Source organism: Falco cherrug, chromosome 12 (assembly GCF_023634085.1).
Source record: "Falco cherrug isolate bFalChe1 chromosome 12, bFalChe1.pri, whole genome shotgun sequence".
Lineage (NCBI taxonomy): Eukaryota > Metazoa > Chordata > Aves > Falconiformes > Falconidae > Falco > Falco cherrug.
In genome coordinates, this window is record NC_073708.1 from 18890506 (window position 1) to 18903941 (window position 13436).

A 13436-nucleotide genomic window follows, 5' to 3' on the forward strand; every position below is an offset into this window, starting at 1 on the left:
CTTCATGTACCATGTTTTTCAGTTCTTTTTCTCCAGAAAGCCTTTCTGGGTGCATACTGAAGTGCAGCTTGCATCAGGAACAGATGAAGCATTGAGCACATTATGCTTTCATGTGTATTATACGCTCTATGTTGTTTAACAAAAGTGGATTTGAAAAGTAAGGATGGGGCAAGAAAGGTGACTTACTGGCAACTAGGCATGAAAATATTTCACAGGCTGGCTGGGAGAATGCCTTACTGTTGGTGGTTGGGTTTTTTTTAAATCATAAAGTCCTGGGGTATTTTTGTTGTTTTTTTGGAATGCTAGCCTTTCTGGGACTTCCACATCCCATCAGAAAGAACACGATAATGCTGTCCGTTCTGGAGAGGATAGGAAATAACCATCGCTTTCCTGTAAATGCTATCCCAGGGGTGTGGAACGTGCTCAGTGAGTACTACACAAAGGACATTTTTCCTCTCTCTTGCTGCTACTGTTGCTCACACAGCAGTGGGCTGTTTGAATGCAGCGCAGATTAAAAATTAACCTTTGGGTTTGTTTTTTTTATTGGCATGTTCTGATTACCCTCCTTAAATGGACAGAGGTTTGATTGAACCAGTGAGTATCAGCAATTTATTGCCTATCCTGTGTGACTTCATGACACCCGTAACGTTTTCTTGAGTATTACATTCAAATGGGGCAGAGCTGTGCAAATAGTTGCGTTACATGAGCATAAGACCTCACAGTGGTCAGGGTCTGGTGTGTCTGTTCTTCTGTAGATCTGAACCCCTTCTCATACTGTGTGTCAGTCAAAATTTGTAGAGAGGTTGCTCCAGAGGGTGGAGCTTGGAAACTGCTCAACATATGTGTGTGGAAAACTGCCAACTCTCTGATGTCGTCTTCATGATGTCACGCTTTCCATGTGAGCCAACAGTTAGGCTGTACAGGGTGGGAATGAAAGTAATCCAAAACTAGGAAGTACAAGATGTATTCTTGTGTCATCCTCTGCCACCTCTGGAGGACAGATCAGTGGTTGTTTGGATGTGTTAACCAGACTCTTCATTTCCTGGTCTCCATTAGTTTGTTGACTAAATTCAGTGTTGTGAAAGCGTATGTGCCAATGCTGGGCAACACATGGATTAGACTAACTCATAATATTGAATATCAGGATAACGGAGGGTCATTAGAAAGTAGAGTCTGAGTCCAGTTTGTGAACTCATGGGACATCTGACTTGGAGATGGTTTAGGATGCCTTACTTGCAAGTTATTTTTAGTGTGCTGCTTCACCTACCTTTCCTGTGGTGCCCATAGTTTCCAATAGAGGTGATAGTTCCCCTTCTGGATGCCTGCTGCCTTGGAGCTGGGGTGGCCTGCTGGGATAGGGGGCCTCTGGGAAAGGGGTGGAGAATGTGACCTGTTTGGGATGAAAGCTGGGGCAGCAGCTGGGTCAGATGGGAAGAGGTGAGGGAGCTTGCAAATCCACAGCTCCCGGTTCCCTGGCAGGAGACGATGACAGTGGTGAGACGCTGACATGGGGTGTTGCAGCTCCCTCAACTCTGCAGTCCATGCTGCCCTGCTCCCATCCTCCCTGCTGCCTGCGCTGCCACAGGCACCTCCACCCTGCTTCCTCCCAGCTGTCACAGCACCTCCCAGACAAAATCCCTCTTAGCTCTCCCTGCCACCAAGAGGGGCCAGAGGGCCACAGGTCTCCTCCCTGGTGTGAGGCCGCCTGCAGCTTGGGAGCATTCCATCAGGTGATATATGTGGGAGAAGGAATCTCTTCCATTATCCCTCTTTAATTCTGAGAACAAAATACAGTGTGGGGATTTGGGATTAGCACCAGTCGAGCTCAGCAGTGTTACAGAAGCTACTTTGAGGTACACCTGAAAGCCCTAAAATGTCTACTCTAATCCTTAGCTAGATAGGGATAATTAAAATAATTGTTCGAAGTGTTGCTAATCTTGAGAATTTACAAAGGAGTTATCTGAGCAGGATTTTGAGCTAATGCAACACTGTTGGAGCTGTTAAACTTGAATGTAGTTGTTACTTAGTACGTACTTTTGCTTGCTTTTGGGGACCTGCCAAAGTAAGTTCCCAGGCAAAGAAATGCTGCTCCGGAGTGACTAGGGAGCAGGATAGCCATGCATTTCAATAAATCAGTAGCTTTTCGGAACATCCCCTCGTGAAGATGAGTACTGACTGAGTTCTATACCTGAGAATTTTTTTTCTATGCTTTAGCAACCAAAATGTTTCATTCTTATAGTGAATCTGATAGTAAACTTGTTTATTTGCACAAGTTAAAGAGGACAGTAGTTCTATTATTACAGTTTGGGTTACTTGGCCTTGACAGTGTCCCTTTGATTTACACAGGAGTCTCAGTTCAGGACCAGCATGTTTGATTATTGCAACACATGGTTAGTAACACGTCCTGCTGGTGAGAGGCCCCTTGGTAGAAGACCATATGTGTTACAGAGGAAGTGCACTTCAGTTCCTTCATTGATTGTCTTGCTGTTTACTGTAACTAGGGAACGTATGAACTTTCAGTAGAAATATTTCAGTTTTGCTGTTTATACATCAAATCCAGGAATTAGCTTGATGAAGTTTCAAGAAAACGGAGACATCGTCTTTTATGTGCTGCTGTTAGAAGTGCAGCAAAGTCAGTTTGGCACTAGGAAGACGGAGTTTGGGGGAGGCAGCTAGGATGAAATCATCACGTTCCTGAGTGTTCTCTTAATTTAATTTTTTTAAAAAAAATCCACAAGATAATCTAGTCACTTACTTGACCTGAATCTTCATCACTTAAGAAAGATGAGAAAGGCATTATTATCCAAAGGTGTAGATACTAAACACCCAGTATTTCAATTAAACTTTAGTGCATTAGGTGAGAGTACTGAGTGTTGTCAAATTAAAGGATAACTGGTCTTTCATTAAACTCCTTCATGTCCTTTTCACCTCTTTTATCAATTCAGAATAACATGGACAGGAAATACTACAGTATTTGCGCTTTGATGTAAGATGTCCTGTGTACTATTTTCAAAACACTTTAAGAATATGAGTTGTTAAATAGAAACAATATCATCAGTGAATCCCTATCTTTGACAGGCTGGCAACTGCAGTTGGTATCTTAAGATGTGATTAATTTGGCAATTTTTGTCACTATTTTATTTTACATATATATACGTGCACATATTTAGAAATGTTTTATGTGCATAAAACCTGCTGCAGTCTGGGCAAATAGACTGTTCAGAGGAAACCTAGGAAAGAAAGTTGAGCTTTCTGAGATATTCCATAAATATTTTAAGAATACATAAGCATTGGACACTTCTAAAAATCTGCCAAGGCACTTAACTGGTATGTCCAAGTCCCAGAATCCTTTGTAGATCTCTGTCCTTTAATTCCCAGCAGCTCTACTGCCTACACCCGCAGTACTTGGAACATCTTCCTAAGTACTGCATTAACTGTAAGAGATGGTGAGAATTTTTGCCTTGTCCCAAGAGCTAGCAGGAGGTAACAGCTAGTTTGCATATACTGCTGCTGTCTTTGTAACATCAGAAATAAAAATCTTTCAGTTGTTGCTGTGAAAAATTTAGAAATCATTTACATGTCGTTCTGTGAAAGCTGTAGTTGATAGAGAAAAAAATTTTTTGGAAGTTTTAGGAGAAATGAAAGGGACGCAGTTAATTTGTTTTAGAAGAACAGTAATTGCAAAACAGTCTGTGCAGTCCTGAACATAATTTGCAGCTACATCTCACGCAGGGGAAGAGGTGCTTGGCTCCTCTTTTTTCCCTCTGATCAGTTTCCATGCCTCTGAAGTAGCCAGAATAGGATGTGAAGCCAAGCAATTCAGGGATGGGCTGTGATGCTGCTTTTACTGACATCAACGATGTGCTTGTGCCTGATCCAGATCTCTGCTGTTCGGTAGTTTATCGTCAGTGCCTTGGTATTCAAGAAAACCGTGTAGTGGCATTCCATGGCAGCCAAGCAGCATGGAACACTTCATGCAGTGAGCTGTTATTCAACTGCAGATGACTTAATTAAGCATTTTCATTTAGAAAATGAACATAGTACATCTCAGTTGCATTTAAAGGAAATACTACCCCAGTGAGCCATAATGGAAAATGAAGTCAGTGAGATCTGGAGCCAGAATATCTAATTTTAATCAGAACTTTTTGTGAAGCAGCTTTGATAGCATCTACGGTTGACATCAAGTTCTCTAACTGGGCAGAGATCAGTGATGGTGAGGGATGCTTCACTGTAATAACAGGCATCCAGCAGGTTGTTTTTCAAGACTTCATTGTACAGCAAAGAGTATGAGGCTATTCCAATTTTAAGCTTATTTTTTCTTTGCCTCCTCCTACCCTGCTCATAATCTATTTTAGCTCTTTCTGCTTGCCATTTACTTTCAGGCAAGAGTACTTAGAAGAAAGATGAAGTAGTTAACTGCAGTTTCGGTATGCATTGAATCACAGAATCATTTAGGTTGGAAAAGACTGTTGAGATCAAGCCCAACCATTAACCCAGCACTGCCAAGTCCGTCACTAAACCATGTCCCCAAGCACCACATCTACGCATTGAAAAATTAAAAAACACCTCAAGGAATGGTGATTCCACCACCTCCCTGGGCAGCCTGTTCCAATGTTTGACCACCCTTTCAGTGGAGAACTTTTTCCTACTATCCAATCTGAACCTCCCCTGGCATAGCTTGAAGCTGTTTCCTCTTGTCCTGTCGCTTGTTATCTGGGAGAGGGGACCAACCCCCCCCTGCCTGCAGCCTCCCCTCAGGGAGCTGTAGAGAGCAGTAAGGTCCCCCCTGAGTCTTCTCCAAACTAAACAAGCTTATATCCTCGTAAGACTTGTGTTCCAGAGCCTTCAGCAGCTTCATTGCCCTTCCCTGGACACGCTCCAGCACCTCAACATCCCTCTTGCAGTGAGGGGCCCAAGCTGCACACAGTGTTTGAGGTGCAGCCTCACCAGTGCTGAGCACAGGGGGACAATCGCTTCCCTTGTCCTGCTGACCATGCTATTTTGAATACAAGCCAGGATGCTGTTGGCCTTCTTGGCCACCTGGTCACACTGCTGGCTTATGTTCGGTCAGCTGTTGACCACCACCCCCAGGTCCTTTCCCACTGGGCAGCTTTCCAGCCGCTCTTCCCCAGGCCTGTAGCGCTGTGTGGGGCTGGTGTGACCCCAGTGCGCGGGACCCAGCACTTCTTGTTGAACCTCATACAGCTGGCCTTGGCCCATCAGTCCAGTCTGCCCAGATCCCTCTCCAGAGCCTTCCTGCCCTCAAGGAGATCAACACCTCCCCTCAACTTGGTGTCATCTGCAAACTCACTGAGGGTGCACTCATATCCTCTTGTCAAGTTCATTGATAAAGACATTAAACAGGACCATCCCCAGCACGGAGCCCTGGGGAACACCACTTGTGACCAGTCATCAGTGGTTGTAACTCCACTCACCACCACTCTCCTGGCTCGGCCACCCAGCCAGCTTTTGATCCAGGGTAGAGTGCACCTGCCCAAGCCATGAGCAGCCAGTTTCTTTGGGACAATGCTGTGGGAGACTGTGCCAAAGGCTACTAAAGTCCAGGTAGACAAAAAGTTGGGGCAGGGGTTTCAGGATGCTCATACATTCTGGTTTTTCCAAAGTTAAACTTCCAAGGGGTGGTCTTTTTAACTTCAGTGTTCAGAATCCCTGATCCATACATGGCTCTTTCTAATCTAGCAAAGTATCCTCTAGGTAATGCTGCCTCTCTTAAGATGATACTGCACTGGAACCATGCTTCAGTAGCTTCTGTTTTCAGGTGTTAATTATGCTAGCTGGAAAGGGAAGCTGGGTCTTAAAACTAACAAACCAGAGAAAGGAACATGGCATCAGTTTTGGTCACTACCAAAAGCCTCCTGAGCTTTCTGTAAAATATTTATTCTTTCTGTTATCCATGTTATGCCAAAATGTAGCTTCCATCCCTGCCCATGACACGTTTTCTATTGAGGCCATCACTGCTGTGAAAAGTCAAGTCCCCTATTTTCAGTAGAACTTGGCCTCAGCTGGGACCTCTGGCTGTTACTGTTTGTTGCACAGGTTTGGCAAGCTCTCCTGGGGGATACGCCAAAAAGCAGTTTCCTTTTCTGAAATTAAAGGGCAGCTAGCTATACATACAGAAAGTCAGCTGGAAGGTACTCCCTTTTCAAACGTGAAATGTTGTTGATCAGTTAGTTGGTGATGTTACTTGCATTTGTAAGGAATAGATTTTCATCCCATGAGGACTTGAAATTCAGCAGGATCTGGGAGCATTGCATCTTTCAAAGTGCATCTCAGCTTCTCTGCATGACCCTTTTACTCTTTGAAAATGCTGTTCAAAATCTTGACTATATATTTTTTTCTGTACCCATGCTGCAAGCTGCCGAGCTTTATCATAGAAAAAGGAAGTAGTAGTTACCAGTTAACATTAAGAATATGCTTTTCTTTTTCTTTTCAGGGAGAAAAAGTTCTACTGGCATTTGAAGCTCATATTTCCTCACTGTCATGCTGAATACACTTTAAAAGGGTACAGTGCTTGAAAAACAGATTTTTATGAAGTTTAAATTAGTTGCCGAAATTGAACTGCAGAATATTTTTATCAGTTCTTACCTGTTTCTTTTATACAAGATAAATATTATTTTTAGTCTTAATTAAAAGTGCATTTAAATTGAAAAAAATACTTTTTTCAAGAAATTGTGTGGTCCTTTCCTCTTTGAAAGCTAGCAGGCTTTTCAAATCAGTCAAAACGTTTGACTGCTAGTCCTTTTCTCTATGTAAACAGAGCAGCCTGAATATTTGTGATAGTGATATCCCATGCACCTAACATACTCTGTTCTCATGGAGCAGAGGTTCAGCAAGATTTGCCATCCCTCTTCGCCTGTTCACTGGCATTGACCTTTACATAGGATCAAGGGTTGCATTGTTTGCTTTGTAGGAAGGCCCACGAGCACAGTTTGCAAAGGCCAAAAAATAAGCTTTTCTTGACAAATCTTTCTCCTTTTTTTCCTAGCCTGAAGGAGGATGAGAAGTGTGCCCTTGTCTGCTTCTAGGACTGTAGGAACAGCATGTTTCTGCTGCAGGGTTAGAAACTAAAGATATGCATCTGTTTACTCCTTGTATATGCCAGTGAAGTCCCAGGGCTGAAATTAAGATAAAGCTGTCAATTATCTGTGCTATATTGATACACATTTACAGTCCTCCCATAAACTACTCAGTTGTGCCACTATAGCATGCAAATGTATAGCTTCCTCCAATGACTTACCAATAAGAGATTTTCATGTACACAATGAACCATGTCTTATGTGATTGATTTTTATCTTTGGTGAAAGGGTGCCTGATGATAAAACGCTCGCTGATATCCTTAAGCCATACATTGATCCAGTGGAGTCAGATCCTGTAGTTTGTCAAAGGTGTGTATTTAATAACTTTTCTGCCTAGTTCATCTAACGCACTAATAAAAAGAAGGGAAAGGTTCTGAATAAATGGCTTAAACTAGCTGCACTTTCAGCATGCAGAGCTGAGTTCCCAGTCAGCAGTACGTCTTTAATTCCTGTGATGAAAACCATCCTAACATTCACCAACCAACTAACGCTGGAATGCAGCCACCAAATTGAAACCAGGAAAAGATTAAGAAATTGACTTGTGGCGTAAAGATCAAATAAAGCAACTGTAATTCTAAAAAATGTAGCCATAATTAACCTCAGTGGGGGTGACAGTGAACCTTTTCTGTAGAGTAATTAGAAAAACATACTAGTAATTATAGCCCTCATTTATAAGAAATACTTAGTATGTGGCAAATTATTGTCTTTATGAAGAAATATATACTTGTGGCTCTTAGCATGCAAAAGATACCCATTTTTTGACTGATGATAGGAAGAAGAGTCCATTGTACATCACTGTTTCTTCATCTCTGTTGCATACTCTTTTTTTTTTTTTTTTTTTTTTTTTTCCAGATTAAAAATCTATACAGTGGCTCCTCAGTCAGATGTACAAATTTTAATGAAAATTGAAAACAGGAAACAGAACTCTGTCAGGTAAGGTGGTTCTTCAGTTTGTGTGTTTATTAATTAAAAATAGCAAAAGGAATCAGTACATTTCTTAGTTTTCAGTATTATAAATTGAGATCATATAATCCCATGGATTAAACTTCAGTGAGTAATTGCCAGCTATCTTGAAAATTATTTGGAAAAAATGGTATTTCTTTGTCTTTTAATATATCAGTACTGAAATTTCTGTGTGATTACCGAGTAGTAAATGCAGCGGACTCATACTCGGACAATTTAAGAAGCTAGGGTGCTCACAGCTACATTGGTGGAATAGTGAGTGCGCCTGTACCTGAGCTGCTTCAGCAGCAGTCTGCACGTGTAGTAATGTCTGCAGCAAAGACAGATTTGTGTTAAAAAGTTGAATTACTGTGTTGACCAGCAGAAATGTAGATGTCCATTCTTTTCTGCAGGGTCCTCTGTGGATATGTTAACCCTCCCCAAGAGAGTTAAGTGATGGTTGAGGAGAGCTGTCGTTTTAAATCACTGCAGCAAAAATTATGTGCTTATCAGCATCCCATCACAGCCTTTGAAATAGCACATTTTTCTCAAAGTTACTAGCTCATCACTCTTCGTGTTACCATATTTCTGGGTGTGGGCTTTTAAGTTTCCAGAATTCAGACTTGTGCAGAATTGTTTTCTTTGTTTCCAGAACAGGCAGTAATCTTGAACTGCAAAATTAAACTTTTAAGAAATAATTTTTGTTGGTATAAATACCATTTTGAACACTCCACCCTGTTGTCATTGTTACTGAAAAGGAAATGTATCAGCTTAATATCATAGCTTATTGTGGTTGACCAGTGGTTCCTATTTAGGGTTCTTAAAGTACATTCTTTTCTTCAGATGTACCAAATGTAAATAATATGCTTCCCTAAAGCATGGTATATTATTTCTAAGGGGGGGAAAAAAGGTATATCAAAAGAATTTTAGTTGTAACTGAGCTTGCTGTTTGTACTGTATTTTTCCCCAGCACTATCAAAAATGTGTAACATACTTTGAAATTCAAGTCCAAACTTTTCATCGTTCTTTGAAATATGGCTGTAACGTTTGCCATCAGAGTTGTCTAGCTAGAAGCCTGTTGTTTTTAAGTGAAATTGAGGATTTCAGAGCTGTGGTTCATATATGCAGGGAGAAGGCACAAAAGGTCAAAACTTGGTTAGAGTTGAAACTGGCCAGTGTTGTTTCATGTAACAAGAAGGGCTTTTTAAAGTATGTTAATAGCAAGAGGAAGTCTAAAGAAAACATTGGACCAGTACTTGTTGAAGATGGTCGTATGACTAATGCGGATGAAGAAAAAATGGAGGCATTCAATGCGGTTTTTTGCCTCGGTCTTTAATAATATTTATAGACCTTGGGCTGCCTGGTCCTCTGAGTCAGAGGACTATGGGTGTGGGAACAGTGACTTTCCATTTGTGGACACTGAAATTGTAAAGGACCAGCTGTATCAGCTGAATGTTCGCAGGTCCATGGGGCCTGAGGCGATTCATCCCGGAGTACTGAAGGAGTTAGCAGATGTTGTGGCAGGACCCTTCTCGATCATCTGCCAAAGGTCTGGGGGGAGTGGTGGTGTAACCCAGCAGGCAGCTGAACACCACACAGCCGCTGACAGACTCCCCCCTCCCCTGCCTGGTGGGGTAGGGGAGAGCATCAGGGCGGAAAAAGTAGAATTTGTGGGTTGAGATAAAGAGAGTTTAATAGGACAGAAAAGGAAGTGAAAATAATAATAACAATAAAAGAATTAGAATATACAAAACAAGTGATGCACAGTGCAGCTGCTCACCACCCGCTGACCGATGCCCAGCCAGTCCCCGAGCAGCAGCCCCCGGCCAGCTTTCCCCCCAGTTTATATACCGAGCATGACGACATACGGTATGGGATATCCCTGTGGCCAGTTTGGGGCAGCTGTCCTGGCTGCATCTCCTCCTGGCTTCTTGTGCCCCCAGCCTGCTTGCTGGTGGGGTGGGAAGCTGAAAAGTCCTTGACTTAGTGTCAGCACTGTTTAGCAGCTAAAACATCGGTGTGCTACCAACGTTATTCTCATCCTATATCCAAAACACAGCACTATACCAGCTACTAGGAAGAAAACTTATCCCAGCTGAAACCAGGACGCTGGAAGCTAGCCAGTGTTACTCCAGTTTATAAGGTCATGAGGGAAGACTCAGGGAATTACAGACCTGTCAGTCTAACCTCGGTGCCTGAAAAACTATGGAGAAGATTTTACTGAGTAACTATTAAAAGTTATTTAAAGACTAATGCAATGGTTCACAAAGAGAAAGTCCTGTTTAGCTAATTTGACACCCTTCTATAATAAGGTCACCCACCTAGTGGATGAAGGAAAGGCAATGGATTTAATTTTTCTGGATTTTACTAAGGCTTTTGGTACTGTCCCTCACAGCATCGTTCTGGACAGGTTGTCCAGCTGTGGGGTGAGCAGGTTCATGGTGTGCTGGGTGAAGAACTGGCTGAAGGGCAGAGCTCAGGGTTGTAGTGAATGGGGCTACGTTTGGCTGGTGACCGGTCACCAGCAGTGTTCCTCAGGGCTCAATTCGAGGGCCAGTTCTGTTCGACGTATTTATCAATGGTTTGGATGCAGGAGTTGGAACGCACCATTTTAGCAGATTTGCTGATGATAGCGAACTGGGAGGTGCTCTTGACTCTCTTGAAGGACAAGAGGGCTTGCAGAGGGATCTAGAGAGATTGGAGCACTGGCCTATAATTAATGGGATGAATTAACAAGTCAAAATGCCAGATTCTGCACCTAGGATGGAGTAATGCTGGGCACAAGTATAAATTGGGAGGGGAGTGGCTGGAGAGCAGCCTGCAGAAGGGGATCTGAGGGTGCTGGTCAACAGCCGGCTCAGTAGGAGACAGCAGCGTGCCCTGGCAGCCAAGAGACAAACCGGATCCTGGGGTACATCAAACACAGCATAACCAGCCGGTCAAAAGGAGTGGTTATCCCTCTGTGTTCAGCGCTGGTGTGGCCTTACCTGGAACACCGTGTGCAGTTGAGTCCCCTAATTTAAGAAGGGTGTAACGGTCCTTGAATGCATCCAGTGGAGGGCAGGAGAGCTGGTGAAAGGGCTGGAGGGCATGTCCTGTGAGGAGTGGCTGAGGGCTTTGGGTTTGTCTAGTTTGGAGAAGAGTAGGCTGAGGAGTGACCTCGCTGCTCTCTGCAGCTTCCCGAGGAGGGGAAATGGAGAGGGAGGTGCTGGTCTCTTCTCCCTGGTATCCAGCAATAGGACATGTGGGAATGGTTCAAAGCTGTGCCAGGGGAGGTTTAGACTGAACACTAGCAAGCGCTTCTTCACCAAGAGGGTGGTCAAAGACTGGAACAGGCTTCCTAGAGAGGTGGTCAGCGCCCCAAGCCTGTCAGTGTTTAAGAGGCATTTGGACAATGCCTGTAATACCATGCTCGGAATTGGTCAGGCAGTTGGACTAGATGATCATTGTAGGTCCCTTCCAACTGAAACAGTCTAGCCTGTTCCTGGACCCCTGGGCAGAAAGTATGGGTGGAAGTCCCAGGGGAGGCTGGTCCAGGTAATTAAGATCTGCTGGTGTTCCCTGCCTCTGGCAGCAGGGATTAAACAGACATTTATGCAGATTTCTAAAAGACAGATGTCTGGAGTGATTCCCATTTAGTTTAAAAATTGTCAGATTCTGGGTGTTCAGGGGGGAAATGTAGAAATGCTGGTATTGTGAAATACCCTGGGAAGCTAATTGCAGAGGCACCTGCACAGATGAAGTTTTCTCAGTTCGCAGGCCGTCTTTCTGCTGTATTTCCCAGTGCCTCATGAAGGGCTATTCAATACCAGCGCTTTGTTGTGCTGGTGTTGTATGTGCTGTTGCACCCAAGTAAAGAAGCCCTTCTAGAGCTCAGCTCTGGGAAGCAACATCAGAAACAATTTCCCATTTTTAAAATATTTTTAGCAGACTTGTCTGCATGAGCAGACTGTTGATGTGGTATCTAGGACATGTTCCAAGAGTGTGAACAACCTCTATCCCCTTCTCAAGTAATTAGCTGAAGTTAATGCAGCAAAACCTGGAAATGCATTCTGTTACGTTACTGTCATACATCTTCTTGCAGTGCGTGATTGGAAAGGCTGCATTCGAGCAATGATCTTGAATAGTCATTCATATAAATTACTGTATTTTTAAAATAAACAGATGGGGTTTTCCCTGGTGTTTCAGTGCTTGCGTTTTTCACATTTCCTTTTTTAGAAAAGAAGGAAAATTGGATTTTATAATAGCAGGTAAAGTTCGCCTTTGAATCTTTTGAAGTAGAGTGTGTAAATTGCATAGTCGGCTTGGGAAAGAAACCAGTTTAGTATCAGAGTGGACTGTCTCTTGTGCTCATCAGTTTCTTTTGTTACTTAACCATTTTCCTCTTCTGAAATCTGAACGTTTCCTTAGCTCACAGATCTGTTGAGAGAGAATTCTTTTTCATTAAGTTAAATTACCTTAAATAGCCTTAAGTTTGAGCCTCATCTGTATTCCCTGAATCAGCTGCGTTGGTTGGTATTAAAGTCACAGTAATTGGTTTGTATCCCACTTACTGAATGTAAAGTTTAAAGTTTAAAAAGAACTGTAGAAAGTTAAAATAGAAAAGTGTTTTGACTTGGGAAATGCAATTCCTCACTTGAAGTTATGTGAATCTGTTCAATTAAGTTGGTGGAGCAGGCCCAGCTGTGGCAGTGCAGGCAGGTCAAGGAAGCAGCATATTGAAAGAAAATTCCTCTTCTGAAAGGAAAGAACAAAGTTTGTTTGCAGTGGTGGGACTGCTGTGTCAGCAGAAAAGCATCTTCTGTCGACATAAGCTGTCTCACTGCCAGCAGGCGCTCTCAGCGCGGTTATGCCAGCATAGTTCTTGTGACAAAGGCTCTATGAGGGAATTTAAATTTTTACTGTAGTTGCATTACAGTTAAGGAAGAGAGAATTTATTTCTGTTTCTTCTCCTTTTGGCTCCCCTCCAGTTAAATTAATTTGAGGTTTATTGCTCTCATTCTATAAGTCAGTACCTGGAATTGTAGTGGAAGTACTTCCCATGGACTGGCTTGCTGTTTAGTGGTGCTCAGTGTGCCACAGAAGCTGAGCACAGACAGAGCTCTCTCACATTTCTTTATCCGCGTTCCTTTAACAGTGGGGAGCTGTTAACTGCTGTTTTGTGTAGCCTTGAGTGCCACTGTCAGCTCAGAGTAATCTGTCAGCCTGTGCCACCTCATTCTGCACAGCTTTAGTCTGTATGTTCCTATATGGCAGAATCCTCTTCCACCACTGTGAGCGCCTGGAGGAGTAGGATTGGTGTAGCCTCCTAATGCATGCAAATCTACATGAATGTTGTGTTATCCAAAGCTTCCCCCCGTGCCCACCGGAAAAATTCCTTCTCCACAAGCACTAGAT

The 13436-nt window shown here is 43.0% G+C and overlaps 1 protein-coding gene across 1 annotated transcript in view; it reads left to right on the forward strand.

Moving 5' to 3' along the window:
- ZNHIT6 (zinc finger HIT-type containing 6) overlaps positions 1-13436 on the forward strand; it is a 55695-nt gene that overhangs the window by 5755 nt on the left and 36504 nt on the right. Inside the window, exons 6-8 of the mRNA XM_055724488.1 lie at positions 6455-6523; positions 7326-7406; positions 7950-8030. Of these exons, the coding sequence (XP_055580463.1) occupies positions 6455-6523; positions 7326-7406; positions 7950-8030 (231 nt within the window). The remainder of the gene's footprint in view (positions 1-6454; positions 6524-7325; positions 7407-7949; positions 8031-13436) is intronic.